This window comes from Chionomys nivalis, chromosome 12 (genome assembly GCF_950005125.1).
Source record: "Chionomys nivalis chromosome 12, mChiNiv1.1, whole genome shotgun sequence".
Lineage (NCBI taxonomy): Eukaryota > Metazoa > Chordata > Mammalia > Rodentia > Cricetidae > Chionomys > Chionomys nivalis.
This window is the reverse complement of record NC_080097.1, coordinates 56,136,590-56,153,327: the sequence shown is the minus strand read 5'-3', so window position 1 is coordinate 56,153,327 and position 16,738 is coordinate 56,136,590. Positions and strand designations below refer to the sequence as shown.

Here is a 16,738-nt window from a genome sequence, read left to right as displayed (position 1 = left end):
TGTTACAAGCCTCCAAATCAAGAACAACTAAAAATCAGAGTCACAACATGTACCTATGCTTCTATCAAGGAACTCCAGCCAACTTGGTGGCAAAGCTCTGTGATCTCATCAGGGGACCACTGAGACACAGGATCACAGGATTGAGTCTAGCATGGACTAGCATGGAGTTGTCTGAAATAGATCAAGGAAAAGAGATGTAGCTCAGTGATAGAAGATTGGTCTAGCATGGACAAAGAATGAACTGAGAGGGGTTCAATCTAATCCAACACTAGGAAAGGATAAAAGAGAGGAGGAAAAAAAAGAAAAGTCTGTATCTATAACGTACATAGCAAAATTCACAGACATTCACAGATGGGAAGAAGGGAAACAATGGGAATAAATGGGAAGCAAGAAAGGGTAACGTGGTTAAATATGGACAAATTATACTACATACAGGTGAAAACGTCATAATGAACTGTTATATATAATTAATATATGCTAATAAACTTTTAAATAAGGAAACTATAAGAACATTACCACAAAGAACTGACACAAAAATTCAATTATGCATAGGGGGCATTATAAACCCTTTTTTCTCTATGTTCATCAGCCCACTAAAGAAACTCCCTGGAATAGTCAATACAAAACTGCAAATCAGTCATTTTCTGTCTATGGATAGTTTGAGGCCACAGTAGCAAAACAGTTGAACTACCCACCAAGACCTAACATAGTCACTATTTTGTGCCTTTCAAGAAATATTTCTGACAGGTAGCAGAGGCACACACCTTTAATCCCAGCACTTGGGAGGCAGAGGCAGGTGGGCCTATCTAAATTCAAGGTCAAGTTCCAGGACTGTCAGAGCTGTTACACAGAGAAACCTAGTCTGGAGAAAACAAAAAAAAAAAAAAAAAAAAGAGGGGGGGAAGGAGGGAAGGAAGGAGGGAAGGAGGGAAGGAGGGAAGGAGGGAGGGAGGGAGGGAGGGAGGGAGGGAGGGAGGGAGGGAGGGAGGGAGGGAGGGAGGAAGAAATATTTTTTGAAAGAAAAATGTTTACTGACACTTTCTAAAAGAAAGTAAACTTCACTATTTTGTATGTGTATAATACTAAAATAATAATTAAACTACAAAATGATTAATAAACAGATGATAATACTAAAGTAATATTCTCTCATGGTATTGGCATTAAATCAAGTCAAATTGAAATATTTGTCATACACACAAACAAGAAAAACACTACTTTTGAGCCAGGCAGTGGTGGTGCACACCTTTAATTCCAGCACTTGGGAGGCAGAGACAGGCAGATCTCTGTGAGTTAAAGGCCAGCCTGGACTACAGAGTTCCAGGACAGGCTCCAAAGCTACAGAGAAACCCTGTCTTAAAAAACCAAAAAATGGTAATTTAAGTAGTGGATTAAGCAATAAAAATACAGTGACACAAGTCATTAATCTAAGCACTCAGGAGACAGTGGCAGGCATCTCTCTCTAAACTCAAGGCCAGCCTGATCTACAAATCAAGTTCTAGGCCAGCCAGGACTACATAGTGAGAACCTGTTCCCAGAAAAGTGAAATACATGTTCCTTTAGTATATTGTCAATTTTTATAGTACTCTTTTAAATCACCTTTCTATATTAAGAATCTCAGCAAAATTCTCAAAATGCGACATACTACTGTATGGTTTATGTACAATTTTACCACAAAAAAAGCATGTTTACTAAAGTATTTCTTCCACTACCAGAAGGAAAACTGAGGAATTCATGGCAAATTTCTGGGGCTGGAAAGAGCATTTCCTGCTTTTGCAAAAGATATGAGTTCAGTCCTCAGCATCCACACAGAATGGAACACAACTGCCTGTACATCCAGCTCAAGGAAATCCAATGTCCTCTTCTGGCCTCATCAGTCACTCATATCCATATTCATATCGCTCTTTCCCTCCACATCTACACACAAACACACACACACACACACACACACACACACACACGCTCATACGTACACAAAGAAGAACAAGAGGAGGAGGAGGAAGCGGAAGAAGAAGAGGAGGAGGAGGAGGAGGAAGAGGAGGAAGAGGAGGAAGAGAAAGAGGAAAGCTAGGTAGGCTGGTGCAAACCTGTAATCCCAGCACTCAATAGAGAAAGGAAGGTTTCAAGAGTTAGAGAATAGCCTGGGATACATAGTAACCTCAAAGCTAGCCTGGATTCAAAGCTAGACCTTGACAACAAAGCAAGCAAGCTATAGTAACAAAGTCAGAAAAAAGGGTTAACTTCTTCCACAGACATTATTAACATTAAGTTTTATTGTCAAAATAATACTTTCAGTTTGACAGGATGGTACTATAGTTAAAGAGCTTGTTATTCAAAAGCAAAGACTCCAAATTCTAATCCGCAGAACTAAGGAAAAACTGAACAAGGTGGCATGCGTCTATAATCCTAGTGCTCCTACAGTAGTAACATGAGAGGCAGAGACAAGAGGATCCCCAAAAACAACAAAAGAGATTGTCCTAAAAAAAAAAGATGGAAGGTATGGATAGACACTCACAATTGTCCTCTAACCTCCACAGACACACCATGACTGGAGAGAAGTGTCAGCAGCTAAGAGCACACTGACTGCTCTTTCAGAGGTCCTGAGTTCAATTCCCAGCACCCACACAGCAGCTCGCAACCATCTGTAACTGTAGTCCCATGGTATCTGATGCCATCTTCTAGTGTGCAGACATACACACAGATGAAACACCCGTATACATAAAATAAATACATGAGTAAAATCTTTTTTTATAAAAAAGTACACTGACGCCGGGCGGTGGTGGTGCACGCCTTTAATCCCAGCACTCGGGAGGCAGAGGCAGAAGGATCTCTGAGTTCGAGGCCAGCTTGGTCTACAAGAGCTAGTTCCAGGACAGGAACCAAAAAAGCTACGGAGAAACCCTGTCTCGAAAATCCAAAAAAAAAAAAAGTACACTGACACATATCTATCTCCCCACTCACACCCCCAAACACACAAATTTCACATTCATATACTGTGGAAAAAATACTTTTAAAGTTTTATTTTGTTTTGCATTCTTTATTTTATTTTTCTAGTCTGGGTTTCTTCTGTGTAGCCCTGGCTATCATGGAACTCTTCTTTGTAGACCAGGCTGATCTCAAACTCAGAGATCTGCCTGCCTCTGCCTCCCAAGTACTGCACTTGTAGGAAAGGGTTTTGGCTATTCAGCTAGACAGACCACACACTCATGACACAGTAGCCTCAGTTTCCCGAGTGCTGCAATTACAGGAAGGAGCCATATGCCCCACTTAAAATTTCCCATATTAAAAGACTGTAAGAGCCAAACGCAGAGACAGTCTCTGTGCATTCAAGGCCAGCCTGTTCTGCATAGTGAGTTCCAGGATAGCCAAGGGTACAACAGAGAAACCCTGACTCAAAAATGTCAAAGACAACAGGATCCAGGGTATTTTAATAGCATTTTTTTTTCTAATTTTAAAACGTCAAGGCCAAGGGGCCAAAGAAATGGCTTAGTGGGTCAGATTAAAATTACTTAACACCAAGTCCATGCAAGACTGAAAACCTAAGGTTCAATTCCCATAACACACACAACGGTGGAAGGAAAGACCCAGCCTTAGAAAGCTATCCTCTAACAGTCACAAGACACATGTTGACACACCTATACAACTTCCTACCTACACATCCACCCCCTTTCTCTTTCTCTGGAACAATTTTTTTTTTTAAATTCAAAGCTAGGCATGATAGTGCATACTATAATCACAGCACTCAGGAGAATCAGGCAGGGGGACTGAAACCAGCCTAGGTTCACAGCAAGACAGTTTAAAAAAAAAAACAGAATGAAGAAAAATATAGTAAAATATGACTTGCATTCCTTGTGAAATCTGGAGCGGCACCCCATAATCAAACACATGAATTTTCTACAGTAAAATAAATATTTACACACATTGAAAAGAACAAAGGTATCACATAGTTCCATGAGCTCAGGTCACTCCTTGCCACAAAGCTCATGTCAGACTCTGCCAAAAATGATGTAAGGGGTTGGAGAGACAGCTCAGGCTGCTATTCCAGAGAACCTTGGTCTGATTTCCAGCACCTACATCTGTAATTCCAATTTCAGTGGATGCAAATGCCCTTTTCTGGCCTCCTTGAGCAAAGGGCATGTATGTGATGCACAGACATAAATACATAAATGTAAAGATTTTTAAAATAAATAAACAAAGGATATATTTTAAAAGTTTGGTTTGGAAACTGATAATGTGGTATACCTAGAGTTAGCAGAGTGCTAGCCTAGCATGTATGAAACCCTGAGTTTGGTGCCCAGCACTGTATAGTAGATGTGCCATGGTACTTGAGTGTACCCCTGGTACTGGGGAGGCGGAAGCAAGAGGATTTAAAACTTCAAGATCACAACAAAGGGAAGAAAAAAAAAACAGTATTCAGGAGGCAGAGGCAGCCGGATTTCTAAGTTCGAGGCCAGCCTGGTCTATCTACACAGCTAGTTCCAGGACGGCCAGGGCTTTTACAGACAAAACCAAAACACTCCCCCCTCCCGCAAAAAAAGGATTTCAAGGTCACCCTGGCGTAAGTGAAAACCCACGTCTGCATAATCAAGCTTGGTGGCACATGCCTTTAATCCCAGCACTCATGAGAAGGCAAAGGCAGGCAGATCTCTGTGATTATCTACACTGCAAATTCCAAGGTAGCCAAGGGATACTACATAGTGAGACCATTTCAAAATATTAAAAAATAGAAACAAGGGGCTGGAGAGATGGCTCAGAGGTTAAGAGCACTGACTGCTCTTGTAGAGGTCCTGAGTTCAATTCCCAGCAACCACACATGGTGGCTCACAGCCATCTATAATGAGATCTGGTGCCCTCTTCTGGCACGCAAGCATACATGGAAGGAATGTTGTATACATAATAAATAAATAAATCTTTAAAAAAAATAGAAACAAAATAAGTGTTGATGTGATGGCTCAACCGATAAAGTGCCTATTTTACCAAGTATGAGGACCTGAGGTCAGATCTCCAACACTCTCAAAAAAGACACACTAGTGTACATCTGTAGCCAACAGTGAGGGAAGGTGCATGTGGAGAACAGAGGATGAATAACATCAGGTGTCTTCCTTCCTTAATATCTCTCAATTCTTTTTGCTGAGAGGCAGGGACTCTTGATTAATACAGAATTCATTTACTCAGACAGCATAGCCAACTTGCTACACTGATTTAGTTAATGCCTTGTTTCCACTTTCGGCATTACAGACATTTCCACCCTGGGATCACAGGAAAGCTGCTAAACCTGGGCTGCTTTAGTAGGTACTGGGGATGCAAACGGAGTTCCTCAGGCCTGCACAGCAAGTACTAAGCCATCTCCCCAAATAGAAATCATCATCACATCCCTTTCTCTTTTTTGGTTGGTTTTTTGAAACAGGGCTTCCCTGTGTAACTCTGGCTGTCCTCCAACTCAAAGTTCAAAGAGATCCACCTGCCTATGCCTCCTGAGTGTTGGGATTAAAGGCATGTGCCACCACAACTAGGTAGTATAAATTTCGTAATTTATTTCTTTTGTCCACTACCTTATACCAACACTGAAACAGTTTTTCATTCTAATGCTTTTAGATTTATAGAAAAGTTACAAAAGCAGACTTTATCCAACCTCACATGATATTAGCATTACAAATAACCACCAAGCAATTGTGAATGAACACAGAAACAATATTAAAAACACATTTTTGTATCTCAACTTGATTTCAATATTTTAAATTTTATTTACATATTTTGCGTGTGTGCATGCACACATAATATGCCCCCGTGTACACAGGAAATCAGAGGACAAGTTACAGAAGAGTCCTCATCTTCCATCAGGGAGGCTCCAACAATTAGAGGTCCTTCACTGCCTTTAGCCATCATGACACAAATAAAATCCTTGATTCAACTTTCACCAAAGTCCCCATCTATAGCTTCCTTATGTTTTAGGCCTTAATAGGAATTCCATACTACATTTGGTTATTCTCTCTTTTTCACATTTATGTATTGGGGGTGGGGTACATATTGCCACATCTTACAAATCAAAGTCAGGACAACCTGTGAGAGCTGCTTTCCACCAAATGGTTTCCAGAGTTTAAACTCAACTCACCAGGCTTAGCAAGGTCCTTTACTGCTAAAATATCTTAGGAGTTTAATTATTTCTCTCCAATCTCTTACAGTTCAGTCTCTTTTATGAAGAGACTTGCCCCCTTTTATGAAGATCAAGGAAAATATTATTAGGAGTTTGAAAAATAGGGCAAAGAAACTATAAATCTCTTCAGTTGCTAGGAAAAAGGAAACAGAGAAAGGGAAGACATATTGCCATGTTTTTTAGTTTGAGAGCAGTGAGCATCCTCAACAGAGGAAGGCAGGCAGCTGAACAGTGGGAAATCAGAAGCATGGTGGGAAAGGGTATAAGTAGATCCTCAGAAGAATAAAAAGGAAAAGATGTCAGGGAAGTATAACTAGTATTCAAGTATTCAAAGAAAAACAGAAAACAAAATTTACTCAGAAAAGCCAGGCAGGGAGGGACTAGAGAGATTGCTTGGCAGAAAGTTACTGCTCCTGCAGAGGACCAGAACTAGATCCTCAGTACCCATGATGGGCAGTTCACAATTGAAACTCCAGCTTCAGGGACCTGATGCCCCATTCTAGCTTCTATGGGAACCCACATGCACTGGGATTACACATGCACACACATAGAGATACCTGCACATAAATAAAAGTCTGAAAAGAAATGAAGCAGGCAGGCTGCAATGATACATGATGAAAACTTGCAAAAGATTGCATTATTTACTTACTATTTATGAGACTTTCTCTCATTCAAGTTACCCTCAATTTCACAGTACTCTTGCTACCTCAAGTAACTATTTGTTATTTGAGTGCTGAGATTACAAACATGTGCCATCATGGCTGGCTTGAAATGATTGTACAATTGATTTTGTTTGTTGATTTTTTTAAACTTTTTATTTGCTTCTGTGTATGTACATCACAGTCCATATATGAGGTAAGAAGCTGTCCTTCCACCTTGTTGGGACAGGCTCTCTCAGTTTTGCCTTCCTACTGTATCCTCCAGATTACTGCATGTCCCAAAAGTCTCTATTCTACAGTTGCCTGCCTTCCATCTGGAAATAAAAATGCAGGGATTACAGATGTCTGCCACCTTAACTAGCTTTCTATCTGGGTTCAGGGATCCAATTCAGGTGGTTAGGTTTGCACATCAAGTGTTTTTGACCCACTAAGAAACCTCCCTAGCTCTTTCTTTATTAGGTGTTTTAAGACAATTTCTCAGTGTAGCTTTAGAGCCTGTTCTGGTACTCTCTCTGTAGGCCAGGCCAGCCTCAAACTCATAGAAATTCACTTGTCTCTGCCTTCCAAGTGCTGGGCTTAAAGGCATGCGTCACCACTGCCTGGCCTCGGGTTTTTTTGTTTTGTTTTGGTTTTTGTTTTTTTTAAGATTTATTTACTTTGAAAAAAGAAAAAATGCTGGATAATGGCACACACCTATAATCCCATCACCTAGGAGGCAAAGGTATGTGAATCTCCACGAAGTTGAGGCCAGCCTTGTCTACAGGGAGTTCCAGGACAGCCAAGGCTACACAGAGAAACCCTGTCTCATAGGGGAAAAAAAAAAAGATTTATTCTGGTCTACAAAGGGAGTTCCAGGACAGGCTCCAAAGCTACAGAGAAACCCTGTCTTGAAAAACCAAAAAAAAAAAAAAAAAAAAAAGATTTATTCATTTAGTCAGGTATGGTGACACATTTTTAATCCCAGCACTTGGGAAGCAGAGGCAAATTTCTGCGTGCAAGGTCAGCCTGGACTACCGAATGAATCCAACACAGCCAGGGCTACACAAAGACAAAAACAAAAACAAAGGTTTATTTATTACTTTATTGTGTACGAGTGTTTGCTTGCCTAAATGTTTGTATGTGTACGTGTACAGATAAATGTGCATGCATGCAGAGGCCAAAGGAGGGCATCAGATACTTTGGAACTAGAGTTACAAAGAATTCTGAGCCACCATGTGAGAGCCAGGAGTTGATCCCAGAATCTCTGTGGAAGTATGACATGGTTCCTAACCACTGAATCACCACTGCATCCAGCATTGGCTTCTTTTTAAAGAAAACTGAAGGACACTGAGTCTGTTCAGGATACATAAGTGCTTGCCCCTATGAGCTGGAGACCCCAGTTTAATTCCCAGACCTCAGAAAATAGAAAAGACTCCAATAATTTACCCACCTAACTCTATAAGATCACCATGGCAAGTGCACACAAACACATTATACATACACACATGAGGGGGGATAATTTTAAAGAGAATTTATTATTTTGTAGACAATCCTTTAATTTGCACTCATCTAGCTTTTTCTCCTGACAAGAAAGGGGTTATGTATGGCAAGAATGTCTGAGAAGATATCATATGCTATATCCTTACTGAGAAATATCAACAAATGCATGGTATGAAGTATCTCATTAGGATAATGAAAATTCTGACATTTAGTCACAGTGCTGTCTACTAAGAATCTCTACTTCGAATTTCCTATTTTTCCACTTAACCTTAATACGAAAATTTAAGATTTGTTTTTAATTGTGTATGTAAACATCTATGCATGAATATGTGAGTGCAGATGTCCATGAAGGCCAGAGCATTTTGTTCTTCTCCCAAGTTAGACAGTATAAGTTGCTTGACATGGGTGCTGGGAGCAATTAAGAGCACTGGCTACTCTTCCAGAAAACCATTCCCAACACCAACATGGCAATACAACCATTTGTAATACAGTCCCAAAGAGTTTGGTTCACTCTTCTTGAATCTAACGGCACTCCAAGCATGCATATCATACATAAATATGTAAGCAAAACACCCATACACATTACATAAATTTTAAATAGAAAAAAAAAAAACCTTTAAGGAGAGCAGTAAATGCTCTTTACCACTAAGCCATCTCTCCAACAATAATTTACAATTAAAATATTTTTTAAAAAACATGTATCTGTGCACTGTGTGCATGCAGTGCCTGAGGAGGCCAGAAAGGGGAACTGTATAACTGGAGTTAGAGAAAGTTGTTAAATGCTTTTTTTTTTTTTTTTTTTTTTTTTTTTTTGGTTTTCCGAGACAGGGTTTCTCTGTGGTTTTGGAGCCTGTTCTGGAACTAGCTCTTGTAGACCAGGCTGGTCTCGAACTCACAGAGATCCACCTGCCTCTGCCTCCCGAGTGCTGGGATTAAAGGCGTGCGCCACCACCACCCGGCCTATTAAATGCCTTTTTAAGTGTCTGAATGGAACCTGGGTCCTCTGAAAGACCAGCGCATACTTTTAATCTCCGAGCCAACTCTCCAGCATCCACCATATAAACTGTTAATGATGTCAGTTTTATTTGTATTAACACTATGCAAAAGTCCTGTTGTTCAAGAATTTGTCCACTTTCACATTCATCTGTAAATCTTATCTTCTAGGTATGGTAAGGCACACCTGGACTGCCAATCATAGGGAAACTGAAATAAGAGGACCCCCATGGAATACATAGTGAAACAAAAAAAGAAAAATTGTCTTTTCTATAATTATTACTATACTCTTTACTTATCAGTGATTTATCACCTTTACTTATTAATTTGATACATGAAATTCTACTGCAAAGAGCTGCTTTTTTCCTGTTATATATTTAACTGTCTGATACTTTTAGCAGTATGGAACTTATATAAATTTTGTTCTATGGTTTGAAAGCTAATGATCTCATTCTTTGTTTCTCTGTCTTAATCTCTCTACCTTTCTCCCTCATTTCTCCCTTCTTTTGGTTAAACTATTGGCCATGAGAAGCTGTCATGTTGGTTTCCAGGTTCTTCTGACATAATCTACCCTTGTTAAAGACCCCTTGTTAGTAGGTACTTCCTTACTATTAATACAATTTCTTCAAAAACCATGGCTTGTTTGATTAGGGAAAAGCACTTACAAGAATGTGAAAAATAAGTGTGCTCACTGTTGCTGACATCACTGCTTCTGGGGTCGTTTAGTGAATAGCGTTATGAAAACATTAGTTTAATTACATACTTGTACATCTGCGTTTACCTATCAATATTAAAACCCTCTGATCTCACAGTAGTGATTCTAATATAACATACATCATTCATCTTGTCTTTCTTCATTCTCTAACAGTGATAACCTGGGTCTCACACTACAGTTCCTAAACTGTTCAGAATGCTGGATGTGGAAGCACACACCTATGATCTCAGCAGTTGAAAAAAGCAAAGTAAGACAGCCTGTAGCAGAGAGACCAGTACACACTCAAAAGTGCATGCCGCCCCCAATACAAACACAAACACCTATACCCTTAAAACTAGATTACACAATAAGAGGCTACTAAGAACAAGAAAAAACAAGGAGTTGGGCAGTGGTGGTGCACACCTTTAATCCCAGCACTTGTGAGACAGAGGCCAGCCTGGTCTACAAGAGCTAGTTCAGGACAGGCTCTGACTTCAGGGAAACTCTGTCTTGAAGAAAAAAAAAAACCTAGATTATGGAATAAATGTATGACTTGCCCTGTATGCATGTGTGTGTAACTATTTTTTCTTTTAGAAGCAGTTTTGTGTGTGTTTTCTTTGTTTTTGTTTTTCGAGGTTCGTAAGAAAATTGAGTGGTAGATTGTATTCCCAAATACTTCCTCCCATAACGAAATCCACAACAACCTACTGTGAACATGTCCATGAATGACACATTTGTTAAAATCCGTTAACCCCAGTAACACATTAACATTCAGAGTTCAATGTTTCTGTTAGGGTTCAGTTTTGGTATGCATGTTGTAGGTTCAAAGAAAGAAAAAAGGTAGGATTATACAAAGCAGTTTTATTGCCCTACAAATCTGAGTTCCTGAAGAGATGACTTAGAGGTTAAGAGCACTTGCTATAGCCAGGAGGTGGTGGCGCCTGTCATTAATCCCAGCACGCAGAAGCAGAAAAAGGTGAACCTCTTGAGTTCGAGGCCAGCTTGATCTACAGAGCTAGTTCCAAGACAACTTGGGCTGTTATGCAGAGAAACCCTGTCTTGAGAAACCAATCAATCAATCAATCGAGCGCCTGCTGCTTTCGTGGAAGACCTGGGTTCAAAGAACCCACGTGGAGGCTTACAACCACCTGTAACTCCAGTTCTGGGAATCTGATGCCTGTTTCTGACTTCCACAGCATACATACAGGTACTCTCATCACATGAAAATAATCTTTAAAATAATTTTCCACATCATCACCTCCATTCTCTAACCTTAAACACTGATCTTCCCATCTCCTTAGCTTGCTATTTCTATAGTAACTGGAGTCATACAATATCTGCTCTTTTTAGATTGTAAATAGTAGATTCTTCTACTTAAAAATAAACATGTAAGGGGGCTGGAGAGATGGCTCAGTGGTTGCTCTTCCAGAGGTCCTGAGTTCAATTCCCAGAAACCACATGGTAGCTCACCACCGCCTGTAATGCGATCTGGTGTCCCCTTCTGGAGTGCAGGCAGATATGCAGGCAGAATACTATTTATACATAATAAATTAAAAAAAAAAAAAAGCATGTACAACGCCTTACATGTCTTCTCCTGGCTTGATAGTTCATTCGTCTACAGAGCATGACAAATATTCTACTGTCTAAAACTTTCAGCTTACCAAGTCCTTTCTTTTCCAAGGCCAACTGCAGCTACATACTAACTTCAAGACCAGTTTTGGCTACATTTGAAACCAGTCTGAACTACAAGAGACCTTGTTTCAAACCCAAACAAAATAACAAAAGATTATTTAGGTTCCAAACCAGGTTTTTCTTTTCTTGTTTTTCTTTTTCTTTTTTTTTTTTTTAAGATTTACTTATGTGTTGTATAGACAGTGTTCTGTTCTGTCTGCGTGTATGGCTGCAGGACAGAAGAGTGCACCAGATCTCATTACAGATGGTTGTGAGTCACCATGTGGTTGCTGGGAATTGAACTCAGGACCTCTGGAAGATCAGTCAGTACTCTTAACCACAGAGCCATCTCTTCAGTACCCTCAAATCACTTTTCAACGTGACTATGTTATTCATCTCTATCAGATTCATGTGATAAATTTTATGTAGCAATTAGGATTTTCTCTTCCACACTCTATTTGGTTTTGATTAGTTGTCTTCCTTCCTGGAGTGGAAAGGGGTGGTGGCAGTTATCTATAGGATTCATTACTATACAAAAGTCTAGTTGACAAATTGGGATAAAAGAGAAAGCTGGATTTAAATAAGGTTTTAAATTTGGGAAGAAGTTTCCTTTTCTTTGAGAAACTGAGAAGATCTGGACTGGTTTCCATGAAAACAAAAAACTGTTTACATAAAAAGAAACCATGAGTGTCCTTTTCCTGATGAGGAAAAGCACCTCAGGAGCTCTCAAACTGTGAGGTACACTGAAAGTATAAGAGTAGCTCTCAACCTGGCGATGATATTTTGTCGGCATGTGTGTCTTTGTGAGGGCATAGAATCCCCTAGACTGGATTTACAGACAGTTTTGAGTGCTGGGAATTAAACCTTAGTCCTCTGCAAAAGCAACTAGTGTTTTTGTTTTTTTTTTTAATTTATTCATTATGGATACAGTATTCTCAGTATTCTGTCTGCATGTATATCTGCAGGCCAGAAGAGGGCACCAGATCTCATTACAGATGGTTGTGAGCCACCATGTGGTTGCTGGGAATTGAACTCAGGACCTTTGGAAGAGCAGGCAGTGTTCTTAACCACTGAGCCATCTCTCCTACCCCTTACGACTTTTATATGAAAAAAAATTCAAATTTGTTTCATCTATCATAACTTTGTTTAAAATGTTAACTTATGCTAGGCGGTGGTGGTACATGTCTTTAATCCCAGCACTTGGGAGGCAGAGGCAGAGGATCTCAGTGAGGAGGAATTCAGCGAGTTAGAGGCCAGCCTGGTCTACAAAGTGAATTCCAGGACAGTCAGGACTGTTCCACAGAGAAACCCTGTCTTGAAAAACCAAAAAAAAAAAAAAAAAAAAATTAAAGTATGATTTTTGAAACTTTGAAGACTAAGTGATTTTTAATGCCCATGCCCGAGCAGGGGATGTAGCTCAGTTGGTAAAGTGTCTATCTACCACACAAGAGCCCAGGCACTGCATAAACTGAACACAGTAGCATGAACCTATACTTTTTTTTTTTTTTTTTTTTTTTTGGTTTTTCAAAACAGGGTTTCTCTGCCTACCAGTCCTGGTGTCCTGAACTTCCTTTGTAGACCAGGCTGGCCTTGAACTCACTGAGATCCACCTGCTTCTAGCTCCAAAGAGTTAGGATTGAAAGGGTGTGCCTCCATCGCCCAGCAAGTCTATACTTCTGGCGTTTTGGGAAAATAAGGCTGGATGTTCTAGACTTTGAGGCCAACCTGGTAGACAATAGCAGTGACAAACCAACTGAGGTCACATAGTGAAAACCTATTTCAAAACAAAACTAAAGCAAAATAGCAATCTAAATGTATCTATCTCGGGAAGAAGTCTGGCAAATGACTGAACATTCTTACAATTAATTACACGCAACACTTAACCTCAAAATCTATGCAAAGAGTGCCCTTTACCAGCAAAAGAAACACAATTCTAATTTCCTACATGTGGATGAAAAAAAAAAGGTTTCTTCAGTATTTTTACTATTTTCACAACTTACAAAGGATAAGAGAATTTTATCAATAAAACATACAACGAAATACATCTATGTTAGGTATTAATTTACCTCAGTTGTATTTGCTTCCGTTTTTGTAATTCTTGGTTTCTGAGTTCTTCTAAGCGTCTGAGTTCTTCTTGACGTCTCATTAGATCTAAAAAAAAAATATTACTACATATTAGAATTTTTTAACCTTCCTTTTCTGAGTTTTCACATCCAAGCATGGAATGTCTATTACTGGAGCATATAAGAGCTAAGAAAATACTGGTTCTACTGCTTTCTATTTTTGTTTCAAAGATTTATTTTTATTTTATATGTATGAATAGTTTGTGTCTACAACACGCACGGCTGATATCCAAGGATGCCAGAAGAGGACATTAGATCCCCTAAAACTGGAGTTATAGACAGCTGTAGGTACTAGGAATCAAACCTGGGTCCTCTGGAAAAGTAGTCAGTGCTCTTAATTGCTGAGACATCTCTCTAGCGATCTCTTTTTGATTTTAATCCTAATTTTTGGTGGGTTGTTTTAAAAGATAGGGTCAATCTATTCACAGGAGTCATATAAGACCATGGGAAAACAAATATTTACATTATAGTTCATAAGAGTAGCAAAATGAATTATAAATTAGCATAGAAATAATTTTATGGTTGAGGGTCACCACAGCATGAAGAACTGCATGAAAGAATAATAGCATTAGCCGGGCGGTGGTGGCGCACGCCTTTAATCCCAGCACTTGGGAGGCAGAGGCAGGCATTATCTTAAGAGAAACCAGATGTCGTTCCTCACATATATAATCCCAGCACTTTTTTTTTAAAATATTTATTTATTAATTATGTATACAATATTCTGTCTGTATGTATGCCTGCAGGCCAGGAGAGGACACCAGACCTCATTACAGATGGTTGTGAGCCACCATGTGGTTGCTGGGAATTGAACTCAGGACCTTTGGAAGAGCAGGCAATGCTCTTAACCTCTGAGCCATCTCTCCAGCCCCAATCGCAGCACTTTTGAAGCTTAGGGAAGGTGGATTGTAGTGAGTTTCAAACCACCTTGGGTTACATAGCGAGTTCTAGTTTGTTCTAGGGCAGTTATTCTCAACTTTCTTAATGCTGTTATTTTTTTTTTTTTTTTTTTTTTTTTTGGTTTTTCGAGACAGGGTTTCAATGTGGTTCTGGAGCCTGTCCTGGAACTAGCTCTTGTAGACCAGGCTGGTCTTGAACTCACAGAGATCCGCCTGCCTCTGCCTCCCGAGTGCTGGGATTAAAGGCGTGCGCCACCACCGCCCAGCTAAGATAATGCTTTGATAAATTATGTAGTCTTGGTTGACCTCAAACTTGGAATCCTCCCAACTCCTTGCAGAGTTCTGCCATTGGTTACAGGTACACAATACCATATGCAACCATATGCAACTTCTATGCCATTTTAAAGAAACCAATAAAGGATAAATATCAGACAGTCGCCGGGCGGTGGTGGCGCACGCCTTTAATCCCAGCACTTGGGAGGCAGAGGCAGGCGGATCTCTGTGAGCTCGAGGCCAGCCTGGTCTACAAGAGCTAGTTCCAGGACAGGCTCCAAAGCCACAGAGAAACCCTGTCTTGAAAAACCAAAAAAAAAAAAAAAAAAAAAAAAAATCAGACAGTCAAACGATGATCATAAAGTGATACCTAAACCTAGGGTTAATACTTCTATACAGGTGTGGTGTGGTGGCACACTTTAAATCCCAGCATTCAAGAGACACTCTGGGAGTTCCAGGCAGCCAGAGCTACATAGCAGAGAGACCCTGCCGTCAAAGAGATGATAGAGAGGTAGAGAGGTAGAGAGGTAGAGAGGTAGAGAGAGAGAGAGAGAGAGAGAGAGAGAGAGAGAGAGAGAGTGTGTTTCTGTGTGGGAAAATTATAATGGAGAATATTACATTAGCTGGGCACTTGGGAGTAGAGGCAAGAAGATCTCTGTGTATTCCAGACCAGACTAACTAAACTATATAATTATAGAGTTCTAAGCCAACCAACACTATATAGCAAGATCCTATCTCAGAGAAAGAAAAAAATGGGGCTGGAGAGATGGCTCAGCGGTTAAGAGCATTGCCTGTTCTTCCAAAGGTCCTGAGTTCAATTCCCAGCAACCACATGGTGGCTCACAACCATCTGTAATGAGGTTTGGCACCGTCTTCTGGCCTGCAGGCATACATGTAGGCAGAATATTATATACATAATAAATAAATAATTTAAAAAAAAGAAAAAAATGAAGTAAGACATATGAATATACATACATAGTCACAGAGAAAAATCAAAGAATTAGGCAGGAGACATGGCTCAGTTTAAGGGTACAGCATATATTGCTCTTGCACGGGCACTGAGTTTCATTCCCAGTACCCACATGGAAAATAAGAAACTCTGTAATTCCATTCCCAGGGGACCTGACATTCTCTTCAGGACTCCCTCGGCACACATGTACTTGGTGCATAGATACACATGCAGACAAAACACCCATACACACAAAAATCTTTAAAAAAGGAAAACTAGCCACTAGCCAGGGGTTGGGAGCACATGCCTTTAGTCCCAACACACAGTAGTGAGAATCAGGAAGATCTTCATGAACTGGAGACCAGCCTGGTCTACAGAGTGAATTCCAGACAGTCAGGACTACACAGAGAAAACCCTGTCTTGAAAAAAACAAAACCCTTGTGACCCAGCCCCCCAACAAAGGGAAAACATAGGAATTGTCTCCTACATTAATAATCAAAAACATATGGAAACCAAGTTCAGTTTGTAGTCCTACCCTCTGAAGAGGCCGTGACTACCCCCCCAAAAAAAAAGAAAAAGAAGGGGGAGTGCTTGAGTCTAGAAACTAGAGCTCATGAATGCAGAGGACAACAGTGAGATTCTATTAAAAACAAAGTCCTGTATTTTATCCTAACAGAAATTAGAATTTAGCAAAAGGATTTAGAGATGAGTCATCAATGTTTTTTCTTTTTTCTTTTGGTAATAGCGGAAAGAGGTATTTGAGACGGGATCTCATAAAATCCAGACCAAATTTTAAATCATTATATGTAGCAGACAATAACCTTAAACTCCTGATTCTCCAGCCGGCATG

The 16,738-nt window shown here is 39.9% G+C and overlaps 1 protein-coding gene across 1 annotated transcript in view; it reads right to left on the bottom strand.

Moving 5' to 3' along the window:
* Window positions 1–16,738, bottom strand: part of Pspc1 (paraspeckle component 1) — a 62,495-nt gene that overhangs the window by 29,348 nt on the left and 16,409 nt on the right. The window contains exon 5 of the mRNA XM_057786023.1: window positions 13,714–13,798. Within this exon, the coding sequence (XP_057642006.1) occupies window positions 13,714–13,798 (85 nt within the window). The remainder of the gene's footprint in view (window positions 1–13,713; window positions 13,799–16,738) is intronic.